General features: G+C 43.1%; 1 protein-coding gene across 1 annotated transcript in view; it reads right to left on the bottom strand.

Moving 5' to 3' along the window:
* LOC105223507 (S phase cyclin A-associated protein in the endoplasmic reticulum) overlaps window positions 1–18,326 on the bottom strand; it is a 122,503-nt gene extending 104,177 nt beyond the window's left edge. Inside the window, exons 1-6 of the mRNA XM_011201248.4 lie at window positions 17,655–18,326; window positions 15,142–17,583; window positions 13,594–15,082; window positions 13,280–13,537; window positions 13,089–13,212; window positions 7,641–7,780 (exon numbers count right to left, since the gene is read on the bottom strand). Coding sequence (XP_011199550.2) covers window positions 7,641–7,780; window positions 13,089–13,212; window positions 13,280–13,537; window positions 13,594–15,082; window positions 15,142–17,583; window positions 17,655–17,766 — 4,565 coding nt within the window. The 5' untranslated portion in view covers window positions 17,767–18,326. The remainder of the gene's footprint in view (window positions 1–7,640; window positions 7,781–13,088; window positions 13,213–13,279; window positions 13,538–13,593; window positions 15,083–15,141; window positions 17,584–17,654) is intronic.
* Window positions 18,327–18,390: the final 64 nt, after the last annotated feature.

Genomic DNA, 18,390 nt, shown 5'->3' with positions numbered 1-18,390 from the left:
ATGGACATGACAATTGGTTTGACTGCTCTTTTTGTGGAAACGGGAGTGAAAATATTGTACCGCACATTCTACGTTCCCAGCAGGTGTGGAACTTTGTTAAAGAATGGAGCGCGACTGCCCTAATAGAGCTTAGAAAAAAAGAATGACAGAGAAAGAGCGAGAGAAGTATGATTTACGTGGAGCTGGAAATTTTTAGATTGAGAGCCAACTAGCTGAAGTTTCTCTTTGCGAACAAATTCCAAAGCAAGGAAAATAATAACCAAGAGGAGACGGATTTAGTTCTTCACATGGTAACACTGGTATATGTCATCTGAAACATGACGGTATCTTTCGAAGAATCCACCTCCGGCAACAAAAAACAAAAAAGTATTGTTCCCAAGAATCATCGCTCCGTCCTATGGGCTCTTGAAAAGTTCCATGAAGCTCCAACGTTAGCGAGCCACAGTGTGTTCAGCGATGAGGGCTATTTCTGGCACAATGGGTTTGTAAATAAGCAAAATTGCCACATTTGGGACGAAGTGCAACCTGAAGAGATTCAATAGTTGCCACTTCACCCAGAAAAAACAACGGTATGGTGTGGTTTGCGGGCCAGTAGCATCATTGGTCCATATTTTTTCAAAAATGATACCGATGAGAACGGAACCGTCAATGGCGACCATTTTCGCGCAATTACAACCGACAATTTGATGCCTGAAATTGAAGCACATGATCTCGGTGACATTTGACTTCAACAAGACGGCGCCACTCGCCACACATCGCATCAATCAATGGATGTATTGAGAGAACACTTCGGAGAACTGCTAATTTCAGGTTTTGGGCCGGTCAATTGCCCACCAAGATCGTGTGATATCACACCGTTAGTTTTTCCTGTGGGGATATGCAAAGTCTTAAGTTTATGCGGACAATTCCGCTTCGATTCAGGCCTTGAAAGATCATGCGTGTCATTCGCCAGTTGCCATTAAAAAAGCTCGAACAAGTCATCGAAAATTGGACTCAATGCTTGGAGCATCTGAGACGTAGCCGTAACCAACATTTAAAAGAGATAATCTTGAAAAAGTAAATGCCACAGAAGGTTCTTTCGAATGATGATAAAGATTCCCCATTACAGTTGAACTGTTTGTGCTTTTTCTTTAAAAAAAAAAAAGGAGATAACCTAGAAATAGATAAGCCTTTATACATATGTAGAATGGCATTATTTCGAACTTAAAGAAACGGAATTAATCTCAGTACAAAAAAAAAATCGTTTTTTGAAGGATTTGGATTTGAATTGAGGAATCCTTCATTATTCGGTGATTAACACAACCCGAACAGTTCGCAAATATCTATTAGAAAAATCGTCTAACTTTTTTGCTTTATTGGATTCCAAATCCATTTCTCAAAAACAAGGAAAAAATAACTGTTCTTACGCAAGACAATTAAAAATTTTAATAAGCAGAAACAGAACTCTGATATTATTAAGAAAATATTAAAACAATTTCAGCACAACACAAAAACAAAAACGAAAAAAGAAATATGCAAAATCGAAAATTGTTTTCCCTCAAGTTCTCAAACACATTCAAATGAAAAAGTTTCGCAACAAATTGGAAAATAAAACAAGTTAAATTAAATTTTGCACAATCAAAAGAAAGCAGTCACAGGACCTGGCAAGGACGACAAGCTGCTCAGATAACGGTAGCGTGGCAGAAAAAGTGGAGAGCGAAAAAAGAGGAAGAGAGCAAAGTAGGAGCCGAGTATCCAAAAGTGAAGTGGAGCGCAACAAGCCAACAACAACAACGCCAGCACAAACACGCGCACACAAAACAGTGTCTGTAACGATAAAGCGGAGGATAGAAGCTGAAAATGCAAATAACAACAGCAACAACAACAACAAGAACAAGAAATATGCAATAAAATTGCAAAACTACAAAAAGATGTCGACAAAGCGAAATATAAATTTCGAATTTAACGAAACGGAATGACAGCAGGAAGAGCACAAGGCGAACACATGAAGCGAATCGCACGAAACGCCGGGATGTCTACATATATACATATATGTATGTATATGTGAGTGTGTGTAGCTGTAGTATAATGGCGGTGTGCGGTGGGAGTGCCCAAAGTTTGAGGCAACGATTTTAAATTTCTGCTGCAGTTTTGAATAAACAAACAAATACGCTAAAGGTGTATGCAAAATGGCTGCAACAACAGCAAAAACAACGTTTGTTAGTCGTAGCACAGCGGTGGGCAGCTCAAGCGTGACGAAGAGATTTGCAAAAGAGAAGCGGGCGACTAAAAAAGGATAAGCTGCAAAATAATTGTAGCGGAACGGAAATTTGAAAATTCAAGCGAGAAGATGAGTGCAAAAATAAATGATAAAAAAAAGAGGAGTTTGGGGGTGCAGTGAACATACAAAATATTTATAGGAAGGATATGGAATTAAAATTAAGTAAAATTAAAAAAAAAACAAAATAATTGTATTTTATTATCAAACAAATATAAATTGTATAGAAAAATCACCAGCCACCCCTTGTCTTACAGTGTCGTATTTTTATACCCTGAACAGGCTATAGTTTGTAAAACACAGAATTACATGTCGACAAGAACGACGGGATGTTAAAATTTAATTAAAATGAACACTGAAATTTGGTCAAAATGGGTTTATAATTTGAATAAAACGACCACAACGACTCCGTTTGCATATAACGGGTGATTTTTTTGAGGTTAGGATTTTCATGCATTAGTATTTGACAGATCACGTGGGATTTCAGACATGGTGTCAAAGAGAAAGATGCTCAGTATGCTTTGACATTTCATCATGAATAGACTTACTAACGAGCAACGCTTGCAAATCATTGAATTTTATTACCAAAATCAGTGTTCGGTTCGAAATGTGTTTCGCGCGCGTGTTTTGTTCAGCGATGAGGCTCATTTCTGGTTGAATGGCTACGTAAATAAGCAAAATTGCCGCATTTGGGGTGAAGAGCAACCAGAAGCCGTTCAAGAACTGCCCATGCATCCCGAAAAATGCACTGTTTGGTGTGGTTTGTACGCTGGTGGAATCATTGGACCGTATTTTTTCAAAGATGCTGTTACGGTGAATGGCGATCGCTATCGTTCGATGCTAACAAACTTTTTGTTGCCAAAAATGGAAGAACTGAACTTGGTTGACATGTGGTTTCAACAAGATGGCGCTACATGCCACACAGCTCGCGATTCTATGGCCATTTTGAGGGAAAACTTCGGACAACAATTCATCTCAAGAAATGGACCCGTAAGTTGGCCACCAAGATCATGCGATTTAACGCCTTTAGACTATTTTTTGTGGGGCTACGTCAAGTCTAAAGTCTACAGAAATAAGCCAGCAACTATTCCAGCTTTGGAAGACAACATTTCCGAAGAAATTCGGGCTATTCCGGCCGAAATGCTCGAAAAAGTTGCCCAAAATTGGACTTTCCGAATGGACCACCTAAGACGCAGCCGCGGTCAACATTTAAATGAAATTATCTTCAAAAAGTAAATGTCATGAACCAATCTAACGTTTCAAATAAAGAACCGATGAGATTTTGCAAATTTTATGCGTTTTTTTTTTTTAAAAAGTTATCAAGCTCTTAAAAAATCACCCTTTATCTCCACCCTTTTGCGGCAATTTTTGATGACTCGGAACTCAATTTCGGTTGGAATTTCAGCTACAGTGAGTTTAGTGTTCAAGCTCCTGGAGCGTTACTGGTTGATTGGCTTAAACCTTTGGTTAACATTCCCCAGATCTAGAGGCGTTAAATCGCCATTTGAGTGGGACAGTAATGAGTCGCCAAACTTTGCAGGCAATGTGTACATGTTTAGACGTAAAACTTGTTGGAAATAGAGATCGTTTATCAGAGATTTATCAGATTCCAGGAAAAACAAAGTAGGTCAACGTCGTCCTGCAACGCTCGCTATTGATGGTAAAACATATCCCACCTCACTTTGAAAGAAATAAGGTACAATGATGCCGTCATACCACAAGCCACACCAAAGGAACAATGCATTGAACCACCCGAAGATTTGACTAACAACGATAGCAACAATTTTGTTTGTTTCACGAAGCCATTAAGCCAGAAATTGGCCTCATCTGATCAATAGACTTTTTTTTGTCAGATCACGCGTGAGTCGTGTCAAGCTGTCATGCTATTTTTGTTCAGTATTGTTTGGCTTACTTATACTTACGCCTGGACAACATTTACAAATACATAGTTCAACTTTATTACGAAACTCGTGTTCTGTAAAGAATGTTTCGCGCGATTCATTCTAAGGTCAACATAATTGGCCGGCTGAACGTAGTATTCACAACACATCACCCATCTTGAGACCAAACATTCATTAATGGATAATATTCGACCGAATAGACCACGTTCAGCAAGTAGTGAAGAAAATATAGCAGCCGTAGCTGAGAGTGTACGCGAAGATCATGGTCGATTCGGCGCCGTTCGCAGCAACTGACGTATAAAACGACTTGACACATTTTACGTCGAGATTGTAAATTGAAAGCGAACAATATACAGGTTGTGCAGGAATTGAAGCCGCTCGACTTTCCCAGGCGACATCGCTTCGTTTTATGGGCTCTTGATAAGTTCCAAGAAGATCCGACGTTTTCGAGCCAAATTTTATTCAGCGATGAGGCCCATTTCTGGGACAATGGGTATGAAAACAACCAAAATTGTCACATTTGGGACAAAGAGCAACCTGACGAGATTCAAGAGCTAAAATTTCATCCAGAAAAAACAACGGTTTGGTGTGGTTTGTGGGCCGGTCAAATCAACGGTCCATAATTCTTCAAAAATGATGCCGATGAGAACGTAACAGTCAAAAGCGACCATTATCGCGTCATGACAACCGACTTTTTGATGCCTGAATTGACGCTCGTGTTTTCGACGACATTTGGTTTCAACAAGACGGCGCCACTTCCCACACATCGCATTAATCAATGGATTTATTGGGCGAACACTTCGGTGAACAGATAAAATCACGTTTCGGGCCGGTCGATTGGTCACCAAGATCGTGTGATATCACACCGTTAGACTTTTTCACGTAGAGATATGTAAAGTATAAAGTCTATGCGGACAGTCCCGCTACGATCCAGGCCTTGGAACAAAACCGCATGCGTGTCATTCGCCAGTTACGATTCGAAATGCTCGAACAAGTTATCGAAAATTGGTCTCAACGGATGTACAATCTGAGATGTAACCGCGACCAACATTTGAAAGAGACAATCTTCAAAAAATGAATGCCAAAGAACGTTCTTTCGAATGAAAATAAATATTGTCCATTAAATTTGAAGTTTCTATGTTTTTTTCTTAAAAAAAAGTAGTGAACCTCGAAATGGATCACACATCAGAATACGAATCGAATTAAAACTTGAATACTGTAAAACTCTGTGGTGGTGTCATCGCAGTAACAGTTATGTTGAAACGGTGGGATTCCAATAAATACATTCCAGCCGTCAAAAAGCAATTTCATTACATGGATCTACTTGAGGAAACTATTCTACCATATGCTGGAGTAACTATTCTATCATATGCTGAGAACAATCAACATGCCATTCAGGGTGGTATAATAGGAGACTAGCAACAGTCATCACTTGGAATTAAGATTTCGCTAGAACTGAGTCGATTTAATGGTGTAACTGGCAAAATAAAGGAATCTAAATTCCATCCACTAACTGTTCCAAGTTAGGGAAATGAGTATTCTGCCGCTACAACAACAACAAAAACAGGGAATTGAGATTAGAAAACCTAAACCTCAAAACTTTTACCAAAAATCTTCGAAATCTGGATAATACCCACTGGTAGGGGACAACTCGGGTAAAACCGAGAAATCATATAATTTTATTTGACCCCCAAAAACCCACCCGTGATCCGCTACTGTTTAGTGTTGTTATTGTAGCGGTAGAATTCTGCGGAGTTGTCCGTCCTTGGCCGGATAAAAATTACGAGTCCGTTCCGGTTACTTAGACCCGACTGTCTTAGGAACGGATTTTTATTGTTGCCATAATTAAAAAAAAAATGTCACATTTTTTACTTCATTTGGTCAGTGCTATGCCATGTTTCCACATCTGGCAACTTCTGATTGAAAAATTCCTCATAATATTCGACTAAAAAGGGTATTGATTTGAAAATATGCCATTTTTTTAATGATTTTGATATAAAAATATTTGGGAGATATTTTTTTAGGCAAATAAATAAAGCTTTAAAAGTCCTAAAATCAAATTGAAAATTTAATTATTTAGTTCGTTCATATTTTAAATAGAGAAACTTCCACAATCAAAGTTATTTCGAAGCATTTTTGCCTCATTAAAGCAACCAAAACTTAAAGACTTCGTCAGCAACCTAAATTTATCGATAAATCTACAAAAATTACAACGCACAAACATGTGAGGGCGTAACAGCCAACAACAGCGCTGAAAACAGTAAACACAGCAACGACAGCGACAACAACAACAAGCGGCAATAAAACGCGGAATGGCGTAACACAAACAAGTAAAATGGCAACAACAGCGCGGCAGACAATGGGAGTACAAATGGGGCGATTGGACAAACCCCCAAGCGCCCACACACCGCCGAACCGAGCGACCGAACAAAAGCGCGTCAGCCACCAGGTATACAGGTAGCGGCGCGCGCTGCGGCAATGGAAGCCTGGGCGGATTTAAGTCAGTCGGTACAATGCAAAAGTGCTGAAATTTGCATGAAAACATGCAAACAACAACGCCAGCAGCAACAAGAGCAAACTGGCAAATAAAAATAGAGAAAAAATAAAACGCGGCGGAAAAAATTGCACGAAGGCGTGCAACTTGGCAGTAAAATCGCGCTTGGCAATCGCACGGCAGGCAGGTGGCAGCAACGCGCGGCGGTTTAGTAGCGAGCGAAATAAGCACCGCGCAACATTAATGCTGCGGTGAGGCGCCGTTATGCGCGCAACGGCTATAAGGATTGTGGTGGCCGCCTACGCCAGCGGAAAGCCGCGACACGCCGCGCCGCGCTCAACAACATCAGCCAAAAGTGGCCGCGCTCAATGCTGCGAGCGCTACAGAGCTAGCACGTATGTATGCGCTGCGTTTTTATTTACACGACCGCGCCAGAGCTTGAAGCAGCCGCAACAATGGCAACAACAGCAATAACAACAATAAATAAAGCAAAACGCTTATCCCTACCAAGCGTTGCGCGCACACACGTTTATTATACGGAATACTGCTCTGCGTCGCTGGCGTTTGCAGGTGACGGACGAGAACAACAACACAAACAACCACTAAGAGAGCTTATTAAATGGTGGCGTTAGAACACGCCCTTTTTCGAACTCGCTCACTGCACTGCGCTACACGGTTGTAGGCTTATGCACGCGCACGCGCGCTGCGCACCGCTCAGTAACGCGCTATGCTTGTCTCTTTCGCGCGCGCTTTGCAGCAATTACGACTTTTCGAAGTTCGAAATGTGGCATTTCCCCTGCGCAGCGCAGACGTGCAGCCGTGCAGCCGCGCACCCTGTAAGCTGGCGAGACTCATGCAAGCCACATTAGCGCTCATATGTTCTCAAATCATTACAGACGTGTCTATAGAAGTCGGGCGGGCGGTTGGTATTTACACATAATTTCATGGACACACTGGCTTAAAAGGCGCACTATGTCTGTTGACTTACCTTATCAGATCCGGTAGGCGTTCCAGCACTTTGGGGTGGGTGTGCTTCTTCGTGTAGGACGGCGACATGGCCACTGTGCAGGCGAGCATTAGCTCAGTGGACAACTCTACAGGATGTTGCGGTGATTTTTCTTCGGGAAGCTGTGAAGAAACAAAGTAGAAATTAGAAATAGCAGCAAGGCGCAGATAAAGAAAAGATGGAAAAGAAAACATTTGAAAAATAAAACGGATTATCTTCTTCAACGCATTGGCATTAAAACTGTTTCGTGAACGGAAAAAATAGCAGATGACGGCAAAACGGAAGTAGCCGCTACCTGTAGAAACAATGAAAGTGGTTGGAGACCAAGAAGAAATCGTTATCGGCACTGAGACAAGGTGACAGAATGACAGACAAATGAAAACAAAACTAAAGAAATAAATAAAAACACAAAGTGAATATGCAAGAAAGGCAATAACACAGTTCGCTGCACATTAGGGTGGTTGAGTTGTGATTTCCTTTTTCGTTAAATTATTTAAAAATGAAAAGTGCATACAGACAAAAGTAGTCTAACAGCGTCATAACAAGTTAATTTTCATGATTTATCCACCGCAGGAAATCACATAGGAAGGAATGAAGGAAGAGCATGGAGAGAGTACATTCAGCGTTGAGTGCCGGGCAAATTTGAGCTTATTTTAGATGAGGTCAATGAATGAAAATCTACATAATAGCTCGCTTCGCAGAACTAGAGTTCGAGATTTTAAAGGGTGTTCCGGTTCAAAACTTAACCGAACATAATGGTCAGACTAGCATTTACTTCGGGAGCTAGCTTGACAGCTATGCCTGTAGGAAGTTCTGTGCTTTTAAACAAAAATACACTATGTAAATACACTAACCTAATGCGAATCGCGACCGTAGAGTCTCCATACCAAAAATATATCTTCGTTCACGTTTAAGCCTCAAAAAACAAGATGTCCACGCATTTCGTGGATTTACTACGTAGAACATAAATTTAGGTCTTAAACGTATATTACTCCTGGATTGGAAAGCAGCGTTGCTCACAAAAAAAAACCGATGAGAAGTAGCACGAACTTAAGAACCATCTTTTAAGTTCAGGAGACGTTGAATTTGGTAGAAGCCCGATTAGCTCAAAAGTGTTATAACTAGGAACGAATCATTATGACAAAAAAGTGCCCGCAAATTGTAAATAAAACGCAAAACATTTTATGATCTATCAATATTTATTTTGTTCAAAGTAATCCCCACCAGATGTAATACACTTATGACAACGATTTTTCCTGTCTTCGAAACACTTTTTATTTATAAGCACTTTTTGGGATAGCCTTGAGCTTCTTCAGCGAATTTTGTTTTATCTTTTCGATCTACTGAAAACGGGTTTAACGGAGCGGCAATTTCAGTTTGGGGAACAAGAACATGGAGCCAAATCTGGTGAATACAGAGGTTGTTCGATGGTATTCATTGCGTTTTTGGTTATCATAGTGTAAAATACATGCCTCAATTGGTTAAATTGAACTCCGAAAGATTTCTTGCCATCTGTAATAACACTTGTCTGACGATTTTCAAGCACTATATTTTTCACTTTTTTAATATTACCATCAAGAGGTCGGAGATCGTTAAGAACGAGGCATATCTTCGACGATCTCTCGATCGTCTTTGAGGGTTCTGTAAGCTTGTAGTTTTGTGTTTTAAAACTGAATCACCGTAAGCCTTTTCTATCATTCGCAAAAAATTGGTTGACAGATCGCGCTTATATTTGGCACAATAATTAAGGACAGTCTTATACACTTAGCAAAATATATTTTTTTGGAATATCATTTACCTGGGGAATTTAAATTACAATTTTGGGGTAATTTTTTGTCACAATGTATATTTGACATAAAACTCAAATGCAAAATCTCTTGGTCAATTGTTGAAAAATATTACTTAGGACGCTGACAACAGCATGAACTAAATTTTAAACCGTTGAGTGACGCTAATAATATATTCGGTGTTTTTAAAAATTGACATTTTCTATATAACCCTTAGGCTTTCGCTTTTTTCTAAATACTGTACTGCCTAAATCAATATTTTTCGTAAAGATTTTAAAGGTTACCTAAAGAATTTCATTGAATTCCGGGTCTACGAAGGCGTGGAGGAGTTTCAAGATATTTCAGTAAAAAAACAATAGGTTTCAAGTATTATTGCCTTATGTAAACTGATCCCAGCAAAAGTTATAAAGTCCCGAGTCCTCGAGGGAAGGAATCAGAAAACCATTCAGCAGAGAGACAACCTTGTCAACCAAATGCAACAAAGGAACTTGCAGCTAGAACTGTGCACAGACGGCTGGTCTCTTATGGTCTCTTGTACCATACCATACCATAAAAACCCCGCTCATTTCGACAGCAGTTTAAACGGGTAAAATTAGCCAACAAGCTTGTAAACAGACTGAAGTAAAATTTTGTTGAGAGATGACTGAAAACTAATGGAAAAAACCCCAGCGTAATTAAAAGTTGAAAAGTTTTGAATTTTTAAAACCGGGACCTAAAAAGTAGGTGCGTTGTTAAGAACGAATAAATTACTAATCTAGAATTCTAGATTCCTACTATATGGTGCAGAGGCTTGGACGATGTCAACAACGGATGAGTCGACGTTGCGAGTTTTCGAGAGAAAAGTTCTGCGAAAGATTTATGGTCCTTTGCACGTTGGCCACGGCGAATATCGCATTCGATGGAACGATGAGCTGTACGACATATACGACGACATTGACATAGTTCAGCGAATTAAAAGACAGCGGCTACGCTGGCTAGGTCATGTTGTACGGATGGATGAAAACACTCCAGCTCTGAAAGTATTCGACGCAGTACCCGCCGCGGGAAGCAGAGGAAGAGGAAGACCTCCACTCCGTTGGAAGGACCAAGTGGAGAAGGACCTGGCTTCGCTTGGAATATCCAATTGGCGCCACGTTGCGAAAAGAAGAAACGACTGGCGTGCGGTTGTTAACTTGGCTATAATCGCGTAAGAGTTGTCTACGCCAATTAAGAAGAAGAAGAAGAATTCTAGATCTATAAAACTAACTAACTTAACTTAGTTCAATAGGAACTAAATACACCAAAGAAAAATTAACGCTATCGCCTTTTACCATAATAATACGCATCTACGACTGGCAGACACCTTGTTTTGGTACGGGGGCTTAAGTCGCAAGGCATACTGGGCATCTCCCTAACAGTGTCAGCGGTGTTGCTTAGCACAGCGCATTAGAGGATTTGTAGCCAGGAGGTTAACGGAGGGCCGAATTGGGAAGTAACAGTAGTGAACAAGGATCGGACCGCACACCACGGTTGAGCCGAGGGTCGTAAGAACAAGATGAAAGACAGCCACATAACAAACAAAACTTCAACAACTACGAAAAGGCAACGACCACTAAAGACGGCCAAGAATATCAGCAATGACAACAGCATCGGTGCAAGTGAGGGGTGTTCAGGAGCTCAACTTAAGTTCTGCTGCCTGGATGCCCTATCGCCAGAAGAGCGTGCGCTGTTTGAAGATCATGTCAGGGAGGCGACAACGACATGCTCTCATGTAGCGGCGCTCAGCAGGCGATATCCATTGCAGCCGCTTGAAATGTAGCGAACACCACGGAAACTCCCCAAGCAAACTCAGTTGCTCAGATTCGCGGAAGTCGCAACGGGCTTCAATCGAAGGAGGTGCTCAAAGGAAGAGGAGATGAAGAGGCAGACCGCTCCTTTAACAAAACGAAGCTAAGCAAGGATCACTGTAGATTCTCGGGACAACTCGAGCTCTTTGTATGCTATAAGTTGGGTTTAACTTCAAGTACGCCATTCACTGAAAGGGTCAGTGCGTGGCTGAAGTTGGGTGCTTCCATAAGCTGGACTGCATATAGGAGACGGCTTTGATTCAAGAAGACGACTTCAGTAATTATTTGTGTGTGCTCCTTATGCACGAAAGTCGGAAAATGATCCGATTTGGGTCAAATACTCTCATAGAAATATTCGTCGCTGGAACATTCGATTTTTACAAACTCTCGAGCTACTGCTTAGGGATATTACAATCAAGTGGTACACCGACGGCTCGAAATCGGAGTCGGAGGGCATTGGTGCAGTAGTTGGTGAACCGCGAACCAAACTCTCCATAACTTTGGGAAGCTTCCCGAGCATTTTTCAAGCAGAAGTCTTTGCCTTAAGTCGGTACGTAGAGATAAACCTCCAACGCAACTATCACAAGGAACATATAACTATACTTAGCAACAGTCAAACGCCACGATCCCACGATAGTCGGATCTACGTAACCGGAACCGTTTTTTTATCCGGCCAAGAACTGTGAATTTAGAAGAATTCTGCCGATACAATAACAACACAGTCAAGCGGCACTTCAAGCGATTTCTGCCTACGAGATCAAAACGCTACTGGGTCAGGAGTATAGAGAACGACTGAACAGTGTATCGGAGCGTATTGAAGTGCACCTTACATGCGTGTCCGGTCACAAAGGTATAGACGGAAACGAACTACCTGCGTCATGCCAAGTTTCTTGTGTGGTTACAAACTCAAAGGGTTCCGTTCTCACGACAGTCGTCCTCCCAAGGCCTGTCAACTCGGCACCATTCATTGAAATTACTTTAGGAATGTTTTATGCCGCTACAATAACAACAACAACACCTCAGCAGGTTTAAATATGTAATCAACCTTTTTGTTGCATTCTACACTGGTCACTGTAAGGTCAAGAAGCAGTTATATTACAGGGGCCTAGCTTCTGAGCAAATTGCCGGTTCTGCGACAGGGAGACTGAAACTCCAGAACTAACTAACTACTAATTGACTGGATAGCAGTCTGCAGACGCAAGATAAGGACCTTGGATCCATGTTTCCAAATAGGGATCACATCGCCACAATAGCAGCTAGCAGTATATTGGAACTTATCAACAGTCACAATGGACCTTATGTCCAGGTTCCCACAACGGTGAACGTAGCCGGAACTAACCCAGAATTTAAGCCAGCCAAGGACTTTCAACACGACAACAAAATTACTTGGCGAACAACAAAAACATCTCGATGAAATAATACAAGGTCTTTTAACACAAGGGACTTGGCAAGCTAAGACTTACCAATCTAAACGGTGTTAGATCTCCGAAAGACCGGCCCTTGGCCGAATGAAATCCGGATTAATTCCGGTGCGTAGAATTGGCTGTTGGGGAATTTAACATATCCAATATTTGTCCTGCGTACAATGAGTTTCTGCATGACACTGGCCACCTCTTTGCATGCCCCACTAACCCCACTCATCTGACACCCCTCTCCCTTTGATCCGACACCGTCGAAACAGCACTTTCTTTGGGTCTTCCGTTGGATGACGTCGACGAAAACTTATCTAATCCTTACCATCCAGACGGGGATTAGGCATCCGTTAAAACAACAACAACAAGAACAACAAGGGACTTGGAAGAAAAACTATCACTCACCTGCAAACTCTGGAATAGCACATCGAATAACGCGCTCAGCGTATTTCCGAGTATGGCGTGACGCGCAATTTGCGGACAAAGCGTACAGGCGTTACGATATAATTGCACAGCGAGCACAACAGCGCTGAAAAAAGCGAAAAAATATGTGTTAAAACAAAAAGGTCGAAGAAAAATATGTTTAAAAGACATACCGCTTTGGAATGTCATTGTTCTCTTGCATGCTTTTGCTAATCACATTTGTGGTGATGACACCAAGGCCATCCATAAGCAGGAAGCACTGAAAATCGAATACTTGCGCCTTGCTCATGAGACGCAGCAGCTGGCTGACGGCGCGCTCCAAACCTTGCGAGCCGCCGCCTTTGCTCACGAGATTCAAATATTTCGGCACTTGACTCTCGCGCTTCATATGCAGCGGCACCGGTTGTTGCTCCTTCATATACTCCTCGGCACTGCAATAACAATAAAGAAATATATTAGTTGTAATTTAATTTTTATTTTTTTTTACCTCTGCGCCATGCGTTGCTTCAGCTTTTTGATTTTCTTCTTGTAGCCGCGCGTGTGCTCACGACTGCCCACATCCGACACCGTTGAGGACAGATCGCCATCCTCGATCACCTCACCGTTTTCGTTGCGCTGCACGCCATTCTCATCGACGTTGCGCGTCGGCAAAGTCAACTCAAGCGCGCGTTGCCGTATGTGCTCGATATTCTCTTCGTGGCGCCGCGCCGAGTCCTGCTGCTTTTGAAGTATCTTACGCTGCAACTCTTCAGTGGTCTGCTGTTGTTGCGTTTGACGCGCCAGCAAACGCTCTTCACGATCGCGCGCCTTCTCGCGCGCCAGCGCCTGGCGTTGACGCTCTTTTTGCTCTTGCATTTTGCCAATGCGCTGCTCTTTTTCCAAACGCGTCTCGTTCATTTTCTCTAGCTTGCGTTGGCGCTCCTTTTCCAGCTCTTGGCGTCGCCGCTCGACGGCAGCTTCGCGCGCCGCCTTTTCTTCCAAACGCTTTTGGCGCTCTTGCTCCAAGTCTTGCAGGCGCCCCTCGGCATCCTTGGAGGATTCGAGCAGATCCAAGCGCTTGTTTTGCGCTTCGATATTTTTGATGAAATTGATCTCTTTCAACTTCTTTTCCTCATCGTGCGCCTTCTCTACTATTTGACGCAGGTATTGCTCGCGATTCTCGGCGGCGCGCTGCATTTTATCCTCCATCTTCAGGCGCTTATCCTCGATTAGCTGACGCTTGGCCGCCTTCACATCTTCGACGCGCGCCAATAGTTGTTGTATTTTAATGGTTTTCTCCTTCTGCACTTGCTCGCGTTTTTGTTGCGCGCGCGTATGCTTCGCTTGGTATTTCTTCAGTGTCTCCTGCAGTGAGCGGCGGCGCGACGGTGAGGAGAGTTTTTGATGCAACTCCTGCGCGCGCCCCGGATGACGTGCCACATACGCTTGTAGCGTGGCCAGCGCTTCCTCACGCTCAACGCGCGACATTTCCGAGAGTAGCGCGTGATAGCGCATTTCCAAACTGAGATTCGGATCCATGCCGTCCTCACCCGCTGGTAAAAAGGGTATCGAGGAGGCATCATCGAGCAAGCGATCTACCGTTTCGTTGCAGTCATGCTCATGATCGAGTGCCACTTCACCGTCCGTCTCATCGGTTTCGGTGTCCACATCGATTTCGGTGTTCTCCAACTCGCGTATTTGGCGCTCCAGCGACTCTTGCTCCTCGACCAGCATGCGCTGATCCTCATCACAATCCGTTTCGCTGGCGAATGTCTCCTCGCTCTCATCACAACTGGAAAGTTTGCCGGCGCTGCATGTGTTGTCAAGATTGCTGCCACCAAAGTTGGCCGCTTTGGCGGTTTGCGCAATACTCTCGTAGAGATCGCCAATGGTTTTGGAGAAATCACGATTCGTTTGTATTTTTATGTCAATTTTATTCTGTTCGGCGAACTCTGCGTTGTCGGCAGTGGCTTCCTTGTTGTCGGCCTCGTCATTTGCTGCAATATAAAGTCCAATTATTAAAAAAATATATATTTTATCTAAAAACTTCACTCACCATCCACAACGGTCTCTGTCGAGTTGGCCGCGGAACTCTCCAACGAGCCCGCTCTACCATTTTGCTTGCGTTGCGCATACTTCTCGCTGCGCATGTATTCCTTGTGCAGCGAGGTCATCTTCAAGCCTGTCAAATCAGACTTTTGTCGCTTGATGATCGCCTCGCGTGTTGGCACATTCGGCGCGCGTGCGGAGCTTGCGCCATTGGTAGCAACGGCAGTGGGCGCTTGCGTGGCAGCATTCTTGCGTTGCGTTGGCAAGGAATTCACCTTGGCCTTGGCATTCTTTATTTCGGGACGCGTCGCGCATTTTACCGGCTTGTCGACACTCTTTTGCGCCTTCAGCGCTTTGGTTTGCTTGGCGCTTGGTTGCGTTTTATTTGTGGCGCTATTGTTTTCCTGCATGGCGCCCTTCTTAATGGCAATTTTCTTGCTCCTTTGGTGCTCTTCACTCTCGGCCAACTGTTCATTGAATAAAGCTAGTGTTGGAAGACTGGCATAACCTGTGGGCTGATTAAACCGATTGGCCCAATGCATGCTGGAGCGACGACGATTCTTCACCGTCAGCCAGCCGTCGTTGGCGTCTGAGGGCAGCTGCTTCGGCTCCGAACGACGTTCGTCGATGTGTACCACTGCGCCCGGTGCGTGTGATAAGCTGCTTTTGGAGGATGATATGAGTTCAGTGCTGGCTTTGAGCGTGGAGCTCGAGCTGCCAATATCTTCACGCGAGGATTTGCGTGATGAGACCGTTGTGTGTGAATACCGTTGTGGTTGCGTAGGATGGCCGGTGCGTGGCTTTTGCTCTTTAGGTTGCATTTCAATCATGGTTCGTGAACGCGCGGACAGCCTAGAAGCGACGTGTGTCGGTGGTCCGTAATGTTCGGTTTTACTGGATGGACGTGGTGTTATATAACGTGCGCTGGCACCGCCTGCAGATAAACGTGGAGGCGCCGGTTTTGTCACCGAAGCGGTGGTAGCGGAGCGGCGCAGGCTGGTGTTGGATAGAGTTTTCTGCGTTGGCACCGCTTTATTCACAGCCGTTGCGTTGGCTAAAGGACGTACGTTGCCCGATGGCTTTGTTAGATTTGAATTTGTTGGACGCGTTGTAGCTGGGCGATTCAAAACACTGGAATATTTAAGTGGACCATTTTGCGTCGTTGCAGTTGTGGCCGGTTTCTTCGAAGTATCTGCGGGAGCGAGACTCGGTTTAACATCCACTATAGGTTCTGCTTTTCGAAGTTCAGTCGTTGGCGGTGTGGGCATTTTATTGGCATCTTTTGCAAGAATTTCGTTTTCCATTTGATTTAGCCTTTGTACAGTCATCTCTAAAGCGGTTGGTTCGCGATTCATTGCGAAATGTGGATCATCTGCATCTGTGCCACTGGAATCATTGCCATTTAAAGTAACATTAGCCCGCTTGCTGGTGGTAACAATAGTCGTTTCCACGTTTGAATCAACTCTTTGCGCCAGATTTTCATTTTCCTGTTTTACTTTATCTTCCTCATGCTGCTTTTGTTGTTGCTCCAGCATGTTTTGCTCCACTAATTGCTGTTCACGTTCACGCTGCTCTTCACATTGTTGACGCTGCCTTTCAAACTCTTCCTGCTGTCGCAAACGCTCTTGCTCGGCCTCTTCAGCCATTTGCCGTTCTTCCGCTTCTCTTTGTAGTTTTATTCGTATATCTGCCAAAGTCAAATGATCATCTTCTAGATCAGTTTGCGCATATTGATGGCACCTATTGAGCAATTTCATTGGCTCGGCCTCCACATGTGGCTCTGGCTGCGTGTCTATGCATTTCTTTTGTTCTATAACATCTGTTGGGCGCTCATTGCTGGCTCTGCCTTTGTTTGTGGCAAACAACTCACGCACATTCACACGCATAGCACCTTTTGGTAAGGGATCACAGGCACGTAAGCTTTTTCGTGGTGATGCAGTGTCGCCACAACATGGTGATGACTTTCCCGACGCACATGCACAGGCAGATGGGCTTGATTTACCCGACATTGTGGGACTGGTCAAACTTTTAGCGCGTACACGTGGTGCAGGATTACTCTTACGCACTTCCCATGCCAGCGATTGTGGTCTTTGCTGCAAAGGGCGTGATTCGTAATCCCAAGAAACTTTGAACCACTCACTAAGCGATTTAAAGTCGCGTACATAATTCTCAAGCACTAAAATCGCCTCCTGGCACCATGATATATTCTCACAGCACTCTACCGTCTGATAGATTTCGTTGACAGCACGCTGTAAATTGCCAAATAGGAGCGCCCAATAGCGTGCTTGTAATTCCGATTTTTTGTCTCGACCCGTAGAAGCACTACGCACACGTGGTCCTGTGTTTTGCATTTTTGCAGTTCGTATTGGCGACAATGCATTCTTTAGTGAATTTGGTGACTTTGATGGTGCGACGGGTGGCTTGCGCACGTTTAAGGACGGCGAAATTTCTGTTTCGAGATATTAGACAACGAAAATCAACACATTAGCTTAGAAATACATTATTACAATAAATACTCACTTCCAGTAAAGCCTTGAGAGCCATCCGCCGGTACTTGATCCTCACAAAATTGGTAGACAAGTAAATTCTTGGCGTCGCGCCCTTCACGATTTAACACCTCTTTGACTTCCATAGCTCAGCAATATGCTTTGTTCAAGTGGCGTATTTGTGTGTGCAGCTGTGATTTCACTGGCCTCATCCGCTGCCGCTAAGCCGCCCACACAACACACCTGTGCAATATTCACCAAGTTCTAACTAAATTACTGCTAAAAATCAACTAATTTTTATAGTATAACACTAAAGGACGTTATAATTTCCTCAGAAAACACAGTTGGTATGAAATTAAACACGTTTAGGGAGTGTACACACCCCACGATGGCGAGATTCCTTACGGTTCTTAGCTTGTGTGTAAGTAAATGTTGCTATTCTTTACCGTTTTTTTCTTTAATACAACCTTATAATTTCTGCGCTTATTGCGCAATTATATTTCCTACTATGATTAATTTAACACAATTCTTTCAATCTTTACATCATTATTTATTCGATTATATGTAATATGAGCACGATTTATGTTTAATTAGAAATTCAAGTTGGAAAAACAAACACCATTCAAAAATTTGCACACAATTCTGATGTTCGTCTCATATGCCGTTGTTCACGATGTTTTTTTCTTTCTTATTGTGTTTTTTGGTGTTTGACAAGTTTGTTTGCTAGTGTGCGTGTGTATGTGTTATATACAAAACGACAGCTGATTGAA

This window comes from Bactrocera dorsalis, chromosome 1, assembly GCF_023373825.1.
Source record: "Bactrocera dorsalis isolate Fly_Bdor chromosome 1, ASM2337382v1, whole genome shotgun sequence".
Taxonomy (NCBI): Eukaryota; Metazoa; Arthropoda; class Insecta; order Diptera; family Tephritidae; genus Bactrocera; species Bactrocera dorsalis.
Note: the sequence above shows the minus strand (reverse complement) of the source record. Positions and strands in the feature narration are given on the sequence as shown.